Source organism: Hyalella azteca, unplaced genomic scaffold (assembly GCF_000764305.2).
Source record: "Hyalella azteca isolate HAZT.00-mixed unplaced genomic scaffold, Hazt_2.0.2 contig13457, whole genome shotgun sequence".
Lineage (NCBI taxonomy): Eukaryota > Metazoa > Arthropoda > Malacostraca > Amphipoda > Hyalellidae > Hyalella > Hyalella azteca.
Window position 1 is genome coordinate 1,435,301 of NW_025943380.1, and position 12,976 is coordinate 1,448,276.

At 36.4% G+C, this 12,976-nt stretch overlaps 1 protein-coding gene across 1 annotated transcript; it reads right to left on the bottom strand.

The window, feature by feature from the left end:
• Positions 1 to 39: 39 nt before the first annotated feature.
• LOC108672518 (NEDD8-activating enzyme E1 regulatory subunit) lies at positions 40 to 12,544 on the bottom strand. The gene is made up of 12 exons (XM_018160200.2): positions 12,396 to 12,544; positions 11,757 to 11,839; positions 10,959 to 11,076; positions 8,390 to 8,572; positions 7,881 to 7,974; positions 7,201 to 7,450; positions 6,368 to 6,638; positions 5,700 to 5,824; positions 3,695 to 3,814; positions 3,232 to 3,368; positions 2,063 to 2,167; positions 40 to 1,091 (listed from the first exon to the last, which is right to left on the bottom strand). The coding sequence occupies exons 1-12, from the start codon at positions 12,464 to 12,466 to the stop codon at positions 954 to 956; spliced, it is 1,695 nt and encodes a 564-aa protein (XP_018015689.1). The 5' UTR covers positions 12,467 to 12,544; the 3' UTR covers positions 40 to 953.
• Positions 12,545 to 12,976: the final 432 nt, after the last annotated feature.

Sequence of the window (12,976 nt, forward strand, 5' to 3'; positions counted from 1 at the left end):
AAACTTCGTGTCAGTTTATCGTGAAAAGAAAACACAACATCGTCTTCAGTTTGTTTTCTTAAGGAAAAAGATGTCATTCAGGGTACAGGTTTGGGCTCATAGCTACATACATTTGCAGCTAAATCTTCCACAGTTTAGAGCAAAATCTGCCACAGATTGGAGGCTAAATCTTTTACAAATATGCGAAAAAATCTGTCACAGATTAGCGGTCAAATCTTTCACAGATTTGTAAGAAATTTCACAGATTTACGGTCAAATCTGAGATTAACAAATAAACAAGGAACAGATGTAAGAATAAATCTATCACAGGTTTGCAGCCAATGGAAAATGACACTATTTTTTAATACTTACATTTGATCATAACTATGAAACGTATAATCTCTTCTCGAATTACAATGTTCTTGAATACAAAAGATAATGAGAATTTAACAAAATGAAACTAAGCAATAAAGAGACAAATATTTTGACTGGAAATGCGTGCACACTGCACAGGTTACCAGTAGTCTACTCCTGCTACGAATCCACATCGAAAATTAGCTGAAAAATTTTCTACATTATAAAAACATTTTTTCGCGATTTAGACCATTTCTTGGGGCCTGAAAACGTATTATCGAGCCTGAAAACGTTTTACGAGCAAAAAAAAGTTTTTTTTTCAGGCAAAAAAAAGTTTTTTTCAAGCCAAAAAAAGTTTATTTGAGCCAAAAAACATTTCTTTGAGACAAAAAGTTTCTTCAAGCCAAAAAGCGTTTCTTCGAGCAAAAAAAAAAAAAACGTTTCACGAGCCTAAAAACATTTCTTCGAGCCAGAACTTACTTTTATACGTATTTAGAGCCTGTAAACGTTCATCAGCTCTATTTTATAAGAGACAAATAGAGCACTGGAAACATTTGAAATAGGAATTATAGATATTATTTGAAATTAGGACATTTAAATAATCTGGAGAGGAGCTTTGGTTAGAGCGTTAGAGTTAAGGAGGTAGCGGTAGCAGCGTTATAGATGAGGGTGTTGTTGAGAGGAACATACTGCGCTGTTATTAACTTGATTATCTCGTGCGCTGCACAGCCTCCTACGTATGAAGCCACGCTGTGGATCTGCACACATCAAGAACAATAACAACATAATACACTTATAATAAAAAATAGCAATAATAATATCTTGCATTTATAATATCTCCAGACATACCTTATAATAATACTATCAATAACACGAATCAATAATATAGGAATCAATACAAAATAATTAGCCGTGGAGCTGCTTTATCCATTGTAGTTGATATTTAACGGAATTAGCTGTGCATTTGCAAAAATGTCCTCACAAAAGCGAAATTAGCTAAATTTTTTATTTTTTCATTATACGGTATATTCACTTTCTTTGAAGTAAAAAATGTGCCCCTGCCAAGTAATTTCGTTTTTTGCAGGAAAAAGGCACAATATTCGTTATAAAATATATATACCGTTATATATAATATTCGCTATATATAATTTCGTTTTGTGCAGGAAAAAGGCACAATTCCACGTCGAACGCTTCACAAAAAATGTCAGAAAATTGGAATAACTTTGTTTCGTTATTTAGACAGATATTTTTCATTTAATTTTCATGAAATACGAACAACTTTATAACATTAATTTTAATAATGTTAATAGAGATTACGATTATTTAATAATGCAAATAGATATTTGGATTGATTAATAATGCAAATAGATATTAAGATTATTTAATAATGCAAATAGATATTAAGATTATTTAATAATGCAAATAGATATTAAGATTAATTAATAATGCAAATAGATATTTGGATTGATTAATAATGTATATAGATATTTAGACTAATAATGCAAATAGATATCTGAATTAATTAATAATATAATAACTGCGTATATACCTATTTACATTATTTTCACTATTTCAAAAAATCTATTTGAAATATTATAATATATTTATTATAATATAATATTTCAATAGCACATATTTTATTATATCATGAATATTATTATATTATAAATAGATATTAAATACTCTAATATAATATATAAATAAAAACAAGATATTGTAAGCACGTCACCTGAGCGGCGCCGTAGCGGCACATCTCGTGGATGTGGTCGTCCTTGACGGTGAACACCGGGGCGCTACCGCCCCCCCACTCTGATAACAGCCTGTTGACGCACACCTGGGCAGATAACAGCTGATAACAACGTATAGTTCCCTCTGTTGACGCACACCTAAACAGATAACAGCTGATAACAACGTATAGTTCCCTCTGTTGACGCACACCTGTGCACAGATAACAGCTGATAACAACTGATTAGTTCCCTCTGTTGACGCACACCTGGGCACAGATAACAGCTGATAACAGCGTATAGCTCCCTCTGTTTACGTACACCTGTGCACAGATAACAGCTGATAAGGTATAGTCTCTTCTGTTGACGCACACCTGTGCAGAGATAACAGCTGATAACAACAGATTATCTCAGACACTGGCAATTGAACATGTTCACATCATATCCAGATTTATTCATTTAAATTAACCCTTCTCATTCATACACACATTCTAACAGGGAAAGATAACAGAGTGAATTTCAAGTTTAACCAGGATAACAGTTCCAAGCTACACTGGAATTCTTATGGATTATACAAATACAAAATTATACAAAAGATGTTGCCTTCGATACAGATGTGTATCTATGAGCTACACTTCAATAACACAGTTGCCACACAATATAAATAATATTGTAGAATATTATATTTGCTGTACAATATCATATCATTTTAAGTGTAGCTTATCGTATTAGCAACACAAGGATCTCTAAATTAGTGATAAGTGCTAAAAGAAAAATATACATGCAAAGGAAATTAGGTTTAGGTTGATTACTACACTAACCTGGTTTACATTGAGATTATTACATGACTGTTGCATTGAGGTTAAAACACTATTAATTATTACTGGATTTAGTTGAAAGTACATTCAATCAACGTTAACTAAACATAAGCTGCGTCACCTTGAGCCTGACGATGTCAGAGGCTGAAATAATGTTAATTATTAAAGAATTTCGTTGAAACAACATTTAATCAACGTTAATTAAACATTTGATGCGTCACTCCAAGGAAATAAGGCTGAAACAATGTTGATTATTACTGAATTTCGTTAAAAAAAACATTTATTACTGGATTAATATTACTGAATTTCGTTGAAATAGCATTTAATCAACATTAATTCAACATAAGCTGCGGTACCTTGAGCCTGACGATGTCAGCCTCGACCTGATGGTCATGGTAGCCTGGCCAGCACCGGAACTCTGAGTGGAAGACGTCAGCGGCCCGTAGGAGGACGTACCAGACGACGTCGCTGTCGCTCACCTCCACCTCCCCTCCTGTGACACAACAGGGTCTATACTTTCAAAAAAAGTTAAGAGATCGTAAGTTCATCAGCCAATCATTGACGGCCTTTCAAGCCACTCTTTTAAAAACAGTTAAGAGATCGTAAGTTCATCAGCCAATCATTGACGGCCTTTCAAGCAAAATCCACCAATCACAGACAAGAAAATAGAGCGTAAGTACTTACGTTCACTTAGCGAGTTTTGAAAGTAAGGCCGCAGTTGTAGTATTGCCATGTACTGAATTGATATGTATTGTATGCCAGGAAATTAGCAGTCATGTAAACTTGTACATTTAGTAGGAAATTTGTACGAGTATTCACCACCGAGGTTGACTTTGCCGCAGTACTCAGCAGCGACGCTGGTGCCGTGGATGACGCGAAGATGTGACGCGTGGCGACACATCAGTCGCACCTGTGACTCTGACACCAGCCCTCCGCTCCCTGACGAGTACATGTATACATGATGATTACAAGAAATATAGAAAATAAGGTGTATAAATACACGAGTAACCGTATATTATACGGTTAACTATACATTAAGTATGGCATTAACTAGGAACAATGCAATTATGACGTTCCATAAATATTTGTACAAGAGCCTAATATGCTCTTTGGGTAAAAAATGTTCGAATCTCGTTAATTAAGAATTTGTGTTCATTGAACGAGTTATTCGAAAGTTTACATGTTTAACGAAAGTGAACGAGTGACTAAAAGTGGTAGCACATAAACTTGACAAATTTTCAGGCGTTGGACATTATAAGAGTCATTATTATAAACACCTGACGTTTTGGTACCGTAATTTTTTAACATGTTATAAAAAGAAAACGTGACATATTTTCATGTTTTCGTGTTTATTGTTGCTGCTAATTGATATTTTATCCTTGCATAGATATTTTAGGTAAATTTTTGTGTCTATAAACTAACATGTTGCCTGTAAATGGCAAACCTCTCCGATTTTCAAAGAGGCCAAATTGTTGGAGCCCGTATGACAGGTGCTAGTGTGACAGAAACTTTCCGAATGCTTGACGTTTCTAGAGGTACTGTCTCAAAATTAATTACCGGTACTGCTTTTGAAAGAGAAAGTAAAACGTTCTCAGCATAGCACATGTCTGGCCGAAAGTCGGAAATTTTCTGAGAGAGACCGTCGGTACCTAAATCGAATTGTGAGGGCCAATCGAAAGACGGCGGCTGTTAAAATTACTGCAGACCTCAATGGACACCTACAGAACCCAGTTTCCATAAAGACTGTCCGCCGAGAGCTGCGCAGATATGGTTTATTTAAAAAAGCTGCAATTAGAAAACCTCTGGTTTCAAATATAAATGCTTCAAAGCGTTTAAAGCGTTTAGAGTGCTGTAAAAACCTCTCCAATTGGTCCTTCGAGCAATGGAAAAAATGTAATTTTCTCTGACGAATCATCGTTCACCTTATTTCTAAACTACAATCCGGCAGACCAATGATTTCTCTTCATGGATCAATTACCGTTACTATTTATGAATTTTGAAGGACCAAGTTCACCCAGTGGTTTAAGCACTGTTTACAGAGGGAAACGCCATTTTTCTGGATGATAAAGCCACATACAACCGTAAATATTAAAAAATGGCACGAGGAACATTCTAATGAAGCTGAGCATCTCATTTCGCCACCAAAATAACCAAACCTGAATATTATCAAGCATTTATGGTGGATTTTAGATATGCAAGTCAGAAGTCGATTCCCGCCGCCATCGTCTTCCAAAGAGCTAGAGGGAGTTTTAACTAAAAAATGTGTTAAAATTCATTTTGGAACCATTCACAATTTCTATGAATCAATACCTCGGAGAATTGAGGCTGTAATCGCCGCAAAAGGCGAACCTACACCAAACTAAAATATGTTTTGAGGATTTCTCAGGTGTTTTCCTTATTTTATCTAACATTGTACATATACTATATGACCTGTGAGACGGACATTATGGTGTCTGCTAAGTGAACTCTACTGCTCGATTAAATGAGTCTTCGCAGATATTTGCTGATCAACGCAGTGAAAAAAAACGTTCATCAAGCAACTCTTATTTATGGTATGTTACTGTAACCCTTCCCCCCTACCCACCTTCGGCGGTCCCGATCCCCGCCCACCTTTGGCGGTCTCGACCCCCGCCCACCTTTGGCGGACCCGACCCCCGCCCACCTTTGGCGGTCTCGACCCCCGCCCACCTTTGGCGGTCCCGACCCCGCCCACCTTTGGCGGTCAACCTCCCCGGCCGCCACCCACCTTTGACCTCCCCGGCCGCCACCCACCTTTGACCTCCCCGGCCGCCACCCACCTTTGACCTCCCCGACCCTGACCCACCTTTGACCTCCCCATTGGCAGGACGGGTCTCGGCGAGGGAGGAGGTCCTACAGGAGAGCTGCTGGCAGCGGTCCTGCGCGTGACGTAGCACCGCCTCGCTGTCAAGGGCAGCTTGCTCCCGGTAACTACAAATAAAACTTTTTTATTAGCAAGAAGAAGCTTTATAAAACTTATATAGAAACTTTAATAAAACTTTTTTATTGGGAAGAAGAAACTTTAAGAAACTTTTATAAAACTTTTTTTATTGGGAAGAAAACTTTTTTATATTTTTTGTATATTGCACGATATGGAAGAGTAAAAGCGTGCTTAACACCATAGTCGTGATCAGGATACCTCAGTTGTAAAAAGATCATCAGAATAATTGAGTTAGAGATCATCAGATTACTTGAGTTTAAAGGTGGGTCAGTATGTTATAATGAATTGTTATCTTAAATGCTGGAAGACTAGTGCCGCAATGCTTGCATGATGTTTTCGACATGAAAGTAATAGGTACTTCTCATTTGCTTTGCTAGTAAGAAAACTAAGCATACAATATCACACGTAGCAAGCAATAGATGTTTTACATTTCGATGTTGCTGATATGAAATCAATAATATATCAGTGTATCTGCCAGAATTATGAAACGTGTTCTGCATCTCGATGTAGCCGGCAGAATTAAGTAAATTTACATGTTCTGCATCTCGATGTAGCTGGCAGAGTCAGCGGTCATGTCAGGCACGACGCCTGTCACAGGAAGTCGCTTGTTCTCCTCCAGGAAAGTCTGTAGTCCTGCCAGGACCAGCCAGAAGGGGGGCGTCGCAGGGGTGATGGGGGAGGGTAGGAGGGCAAACAGCTCCTCCAGGGATGAAGGTATCCTGCAATCCCCCAGGCAGGTGTTTATGGCCTTGATCGCTTCTTCAAAATTCTCTTCTGGCTCCCCCGAAGATTTTTGTCTCATGCCTGAGAGGGTGAATATGGCGTCAAACTTGGTTTAGCATGAATATTATTAAATAAAATTTTAATTTATAATCGATATTATTATAGAACTATAATTATAACACCAAATTTGCCGCATTATAACACGTAAATTATGTTATCAGGCAAATTTAAGTGATGAATAAAATGCTGAATAGTAAAAGGATGAATAGTAGAAAGAGATAAAAGAAATAAGATAGAAATAAGGGATAATAATAGGATTTATTGAAAATGTATACAATGACTCGTGATACCAGCAGCTTCATTCACAGAATGTACAACATCATTTGATCTCCAGCTCAACATTTCTATTAAATGCTCACTAATTTCACTCACAAAAAATTCTACCTACGAAGTGACTCCCGCAAAAATAACAGCGGCAATAAATTACAAGGGCAATTTAGACTGTGATGTAACATGTGAGTTACATTACAGGATAAATTCGTTTTTCGCCATAACTTGGTTATTTCTTCTTCACCATAAATGGAGAACGATATCGAACCCTGTTCACAAATATGAACACTTAAATAATTGTAACAGTACTAACCGTCCCTAATCATCAGCCCAAACATCTTCTTTTCCTTGTAGTTTTGAGGCGGTCTTCCATGTTCCTCAATCCATTTCTGCAGAAATTTATATATGATAACAACATAAGGCGTGTGGCTGTGATCCTTGTCAGACAGCGACTCAAGATCAACAGAATCAAAATATTTCTTCAGGGCGGGGAATGGATCGAGCAGGCGGAGGTCTGGCAACTCGTTCTCAGGGTGACTTTCAACGATCGTTAATTCCTCGACCTGGAACACAATAGCAAGTTGAAAAACAATAATTGAACATAAAATTAATTGAGATGTGAATGACTGTAATATTATTCATGGGATCTAAAGGCATTAATGCGAAGATCTGGCAACTCGTTCTGAGGGTGGCTTTCAGCGATCGTTAATTCCTCGACCTGGAACACAATAGCAAGTTGAAAAAAAATATAACTAAGTACTCACTGCAGTGAGTGACAGAGAGCGCATTTTCTCGTCGAACGAAAACGTGAAGTCACGGACGGACGGACGGACGGACGGACGGACAGACAGACAGACGGACATGGCGAGTACAATAGTGGATTTTTTCCATAAATGAGAAAATGCGCTAACAATAATTGAACATAAAATTAACTGAGGGATATGAATGACTGTAATAATATTCATGAGATGTTAAGGTATCAGCGGTGCTCACTTGTATTCTGATGTAGCCTATGAAGCCATAGCTGCGCACCACGACCAGGGGAACTTTGGCCCTCCACAGGCACTCCGACAACTCCAGCAGCGTTCTGGTGGTGAAAGATGGTAGTGAAAGATAGGGTATGAGGATAGAAATGAAAGATGGGGTACAAGGAAGTGAAAAATTGGATTTAACAGGGACAACAGCACCATAGAAAAAGGCGTATTTTGTGCACATTAACAGTATTGAGCCTCACTTTTTGCACACATTAACTGCATTTAGCGTCAAATTTTGTTCATATCACCTGCGTCATTTCTTGTGCATCTTAACTTTATTAGCCTAAATTTTCATGCATTTTAAAGGCATGGTATCAATTTTCGTTTATATTAACTGCATTTAACTTCAATTATCATGCATATTAAGTGCCTCTTATCTCATGCATATTAACATTACGAGGCTCACTTCTCATGCATATTAACTTTACGAGGCTCACTTCTCATGCATATTAACTTTACGAGGCTCACTTCTCATGCATATTAACTGCCACAACAACACTGAAGCCGTCAAAGAAGTTGGGCTGGGTGCTAAGGATGCCTTCGGTGCTCTGCTCCACAAGACTGCCTCGCACGTCGGGGTTCATCTCCAGCAGACACTGCAGCAGCTGCTCGCCGCGCGGCTTACCGAGGCTGTCTTTACTCACGAATAAACTGGAAAAATACGGGAAAACTTTACTATCTGCATGTAAAGGGGAATAATAAACACATTGACTTTATTATCCTCAGGTGAACTGAAGAAATACAATACAAGTATATATACGAGGGGCATCCGGAAAGTAGTACCCGTTTGGGAATTGAACAAAAGGAAGTAAATATTGACAAATGTAAACATGTTTATTGAAAAGAACATATATTACACTGCTTCTCTACATTATCTCCGGACAAATTTAAGCATTGTTTGTATCGTGTCACTGAGTTTTTGTACATTAAAACATTAAAAAATTACGGCGGGCAATTCAAAATCGACGGCGAGGTCCGTTGTCTACTGGCGTCATTCTCCTGCACGATGTTGGCAGGCCGCATACGGCTCGGATAAAGCAACAACTTATCCAAAAATTCAAGTGGGAAATTTTCGACCATCCACCCTACAGTCTGGACTTGGCTCCTTCAGATTTTCATCTGTTTACGAAACTCAAGGACTTCGTGGCAGGGACAAGGTTTCAAAATGACGAACTGAAAGAACACGTGACTACGTATCGCAATACACTGCCGGCGGAGGCATATGACACTGGTATACAAAAACTCGTGACACGATACGACAAATGCTTAAATTTGTCCATAGAATAAGTAGAGAAGTAGTGTAATAAATGTTCTTTTCAATAAACATGTTTACATTTGTTAATATTTACTTCCTTTTGTTCAATTTCCAAACCATTACTATTATCTGGATGCCCCTCATACTATGGCCAAGGCAAGTTAATAAATGTATACTATAAGTAAACTCTACTGTTTCCCATGTACACTGGAAAATACGCGCAAAATTCACTATCTTCATGTGAACTAAAACAAAAGCATACTAGACTTTGTTCACTGTAAACTGAAAAAAACTAGTAAAGTATACAGAAAAACAAGTGAAAACAAGTTAACTATTCTGAAAAAGGGAAAAGGAACAAAGGAACTTGACAATATCATAATATTGAGAAACATATCTAGCCAGATATTTATACAGCGTCTTTTATACTTACTTGAAAAAAGAATAACGAGTCACTAAAAAATTATTGAAAATTATAACAACATCAGTCTGATAAAAAGAATCAAGTTGTCAATTATGTGTTTTGTGTTGAGTTGATATACACAGTTGCAATCATGAGTTGATTAGTTGATTATGAGTAGATTAGCATGTTATCATGAGTTGCAATAACAATAGTTCATCATCAATTAGGTGTTGTTTTTGTGTTGAGTTGCTATATATAGTTGCAAACATGAGTTGATTATGAGTTGATTATGAGTTGATTAACAAGTTATCATGAGTTGATTATGAGTTGATTAACAAGTTATCATGAGTTGATTATGAGTTGATTAACAAGTTATCATGAGTTTCAATAATAATAGTTGATCATCTCACTTGTCCAGGTCACATTGTAGGTGCCGGCCCTCATGTGTTTATCGCTTGCTAGTAGTCCAAGTTTAGTTTATAATGTAGTGATACTCTTTTTAAGCTTTAGCGTTTTAATAGAGATAGAATAAACTAGTTCAAGTGAACGGTCTTAACCGATGTTTTAATGCTGCTGGTTCAGCTAATAAATATTTGTGCAATTCCTGTAGGCTTCAGCTAGCCCTGTCTCAGTCGTAACTCATCAATTTATTTGCATTTATTTTTTGTCTTTTCTTTATTCAATAACCCATGTCTTGTCTTTTTCTCCCTGGTGTTTTTACAGTTAGAGAACTTGCATTGTGTTGTTCTAATGGCCGACTAGCATTCTGAAGCTTTGCACAGTGGTTGACCTGGTGAGTTCTCCTGTCACCACTCGTTTGTGTTAATGATGGTTGAGTTGAGACATGCGTTGGTTTGGCTGATGACCATCAAAGCTTTGTCCGTGATTAACCTAAGTCTGATGGATATATAATATGATATACCACTTGCTTGATTAATAGTTTTGGTACTTATATTGTTTTGATCATGTTATTTAATCTTGCTTTGCATTTAAATGCTAGTCCATCAGTTAATGAGTATATTTGTTTATAATGATTGCGCTAATGATGGTTTTTTCAAGGTTCTTTAATTTACCTTTTTATACAAGCTAATTTATCGTGTTATTTCAGGGTTCTTGGTTTGGGCAAGACACTAAAGTCTGTCACTTATGCACCCACTTTTTCTTTTTCTTTGTTTACGTTTGTACGCTTCATTTCTTCTGTGTTTATATTTTTTCTTGTCAATCACGCTCCGTGTTTCATTTTCCTTCACACCATGGCTAAACCAAACCAGAGATGAAATGTTGAGCGGAGTCAGATATACTAGTTGAAACCTCTCCGCCTACAACATTGAGTTGATTAACAAGTTATCATGAGTTGCAATAACAATAGTTGATAATCTCACTTATTGTCCAGGTCACATTGAGTTACTAAGGCGTCATCAAGGACCGTAACCTTGCCTATGCCGGGCAGGACAAGCGACCGCAGCACCTCTGCTCCCAGCACGCCACTGCTGCCTAATCCTGTACAATTAATTATTCAGATAAATATATTGTGATACATGAAAAAATGCTCAGCTATATATGCTTTTTAGCACCACAACCAACAAGAAACCTTAGCATTCAATCAAATTAAAATAAATAACATTCAAATTTATTCCATTCTGGAGTGAAAAATTCTTCAAACCACTGAGATTCAAAATCATTATTATAAATAAATTAACAGCAGCAGATTAATAGTTAACATTAACATAAATTCTAGCCTAATTTTTTAAGCTATATATAAATTTTGAGAAATATATAGAGGAAATCAATATGAGAAATTGGGACATGAAAATTGAATGATGAATTTGAATTCATTGTCCGTTGAAAGCAAATACAGTATAATTACCAGTCCTTCAGATAAAAATAAAATTTACAATTTTTAACTGATGCGAATTCATCAGCAGCAATAGGCAAAGCTCTTTATTCATTGACAGTAACTTGCATTACTGGAACATTGAAATTGAATAGCATTGATAATAGTTAAGCATAGGTACTGTAGCCATAGACAAAAGGCCAACCTTTTATCCAATGATGTTAACTTTCTTTACTAGGAATTTGGATAAAAATACAATTGAAAAAGGTTAAACCTACATCATTAGGAGGCATTAATGAAGTTGAGTTTATTAAGAAAGGTAATTAAATGCATAGGATGGCATCACCTTGAGATGACATCGCTGCACTGGACCCACAGAGGCAGACATGAGCAGCTTCCAGCAGCGCCTGCCCATGGTCTCCCCAGAGTCTGTTAAGGAAAAATTTAGCTCTCAGCCCACAAAGAATATGAACTTTTATCACAAATTGACAAAACGTATATAATAAGAAATTTGATGAAGTTCAGCATAAGCTTTTCTTTGAATTGAAGACCAGAGCATCAAGTTGATTGATTGATTGATTGAAGACCTTGTGAATCAAGTCACGAAAAGTTCAAGAATCGGCAACAGGCCATGGGCCTATTTTTTTAATGCCGACACTTCTATTCTATTCTATGCTTTTTATTAAGAAGAAATAAGAATAAATAAGAAATTTCTATATAAATGTATTAAAATTATTGATGATAACAATAAAAAAAATCATCATGGCAGACACAACCAGAATAAATGAATGGATAACTAAATGCTTTAGTAAATCACAAATCATGAAGTGCTTAATGTTTAATAGATAGTTTCATGATAAGGAATGGAATTGTTTCTAATGGAGTTTTCCTAATGAAAATGGTAATAAATGGGATATGAGTATAAAAATATGCTATATAAATGTCAATTAATACAATTTTTGCAGAGAGTTTTAGAATATCATACCTGAGTTGTCTATCATACTTCTTAGTTTTATCACTTTGCTCGGACAGAGGAGTAGCCGGCTTGCTATCCATATTTGAACAGCTTCAAAGTTACTATGCTCAAAGCTAGCTTTTAAAACAGTGACACTTTCAACCTATTCAGCTCAATATGGATCCTGAAATAAAAAACATTGATTATAGTATATAATAACTCTTAATTATAAAATCAAGGTCCAAATCAGCTGCCATTATGAAAAAACAATAACATTGCCAATACACTCAATAATACCATGAAATATAATAAAGGAAAAAATGGAACCAAAAAGCTATGACAAACTAAGCTTTCTAGTTTCTACAAGTAAGAATACAAAAAAATATTATTGGATTGAACAATTATTTGATGAAATTATTGGAATTATTATTTTCCTTTATTATCCTGACGAAATGTGCATTGGAACTATTATCATTGTTGCACATTTTGGTAGGTACCTACTTGTAAAAGCACATTTCAAAGCTGATTTCTTTTCATAGGTTGAGTGGAGCTTAAATTTGAACAGGTACCCTGAGATCTATGGACTTCTGCAGGGATTATCCTACTATAGA

Coding starts and splice junctions, on each gene's coding strand:
- LOC108672518 (XM_018160200.2), bottom strand. CDS start 12,466: ATGGATAGCAAGCCGGCTACTCCTCTGTCCGAGCAAAGTGATAAAACT. Junction 7,451..7,880: donor TAGGCTACATCAGAATACAA/GTGAGCACCGCT, acceptor ATTGTGTTCCAG/GTCGAGGAATTAACGATCGT. Junction 3,369..3,694: donor CGGCAAAGTCAACCTCGGTG/GTGAATACTCGT, acceptor GTTGTGTCACAG/GAGGGGAGGTGGAGGTGAGC.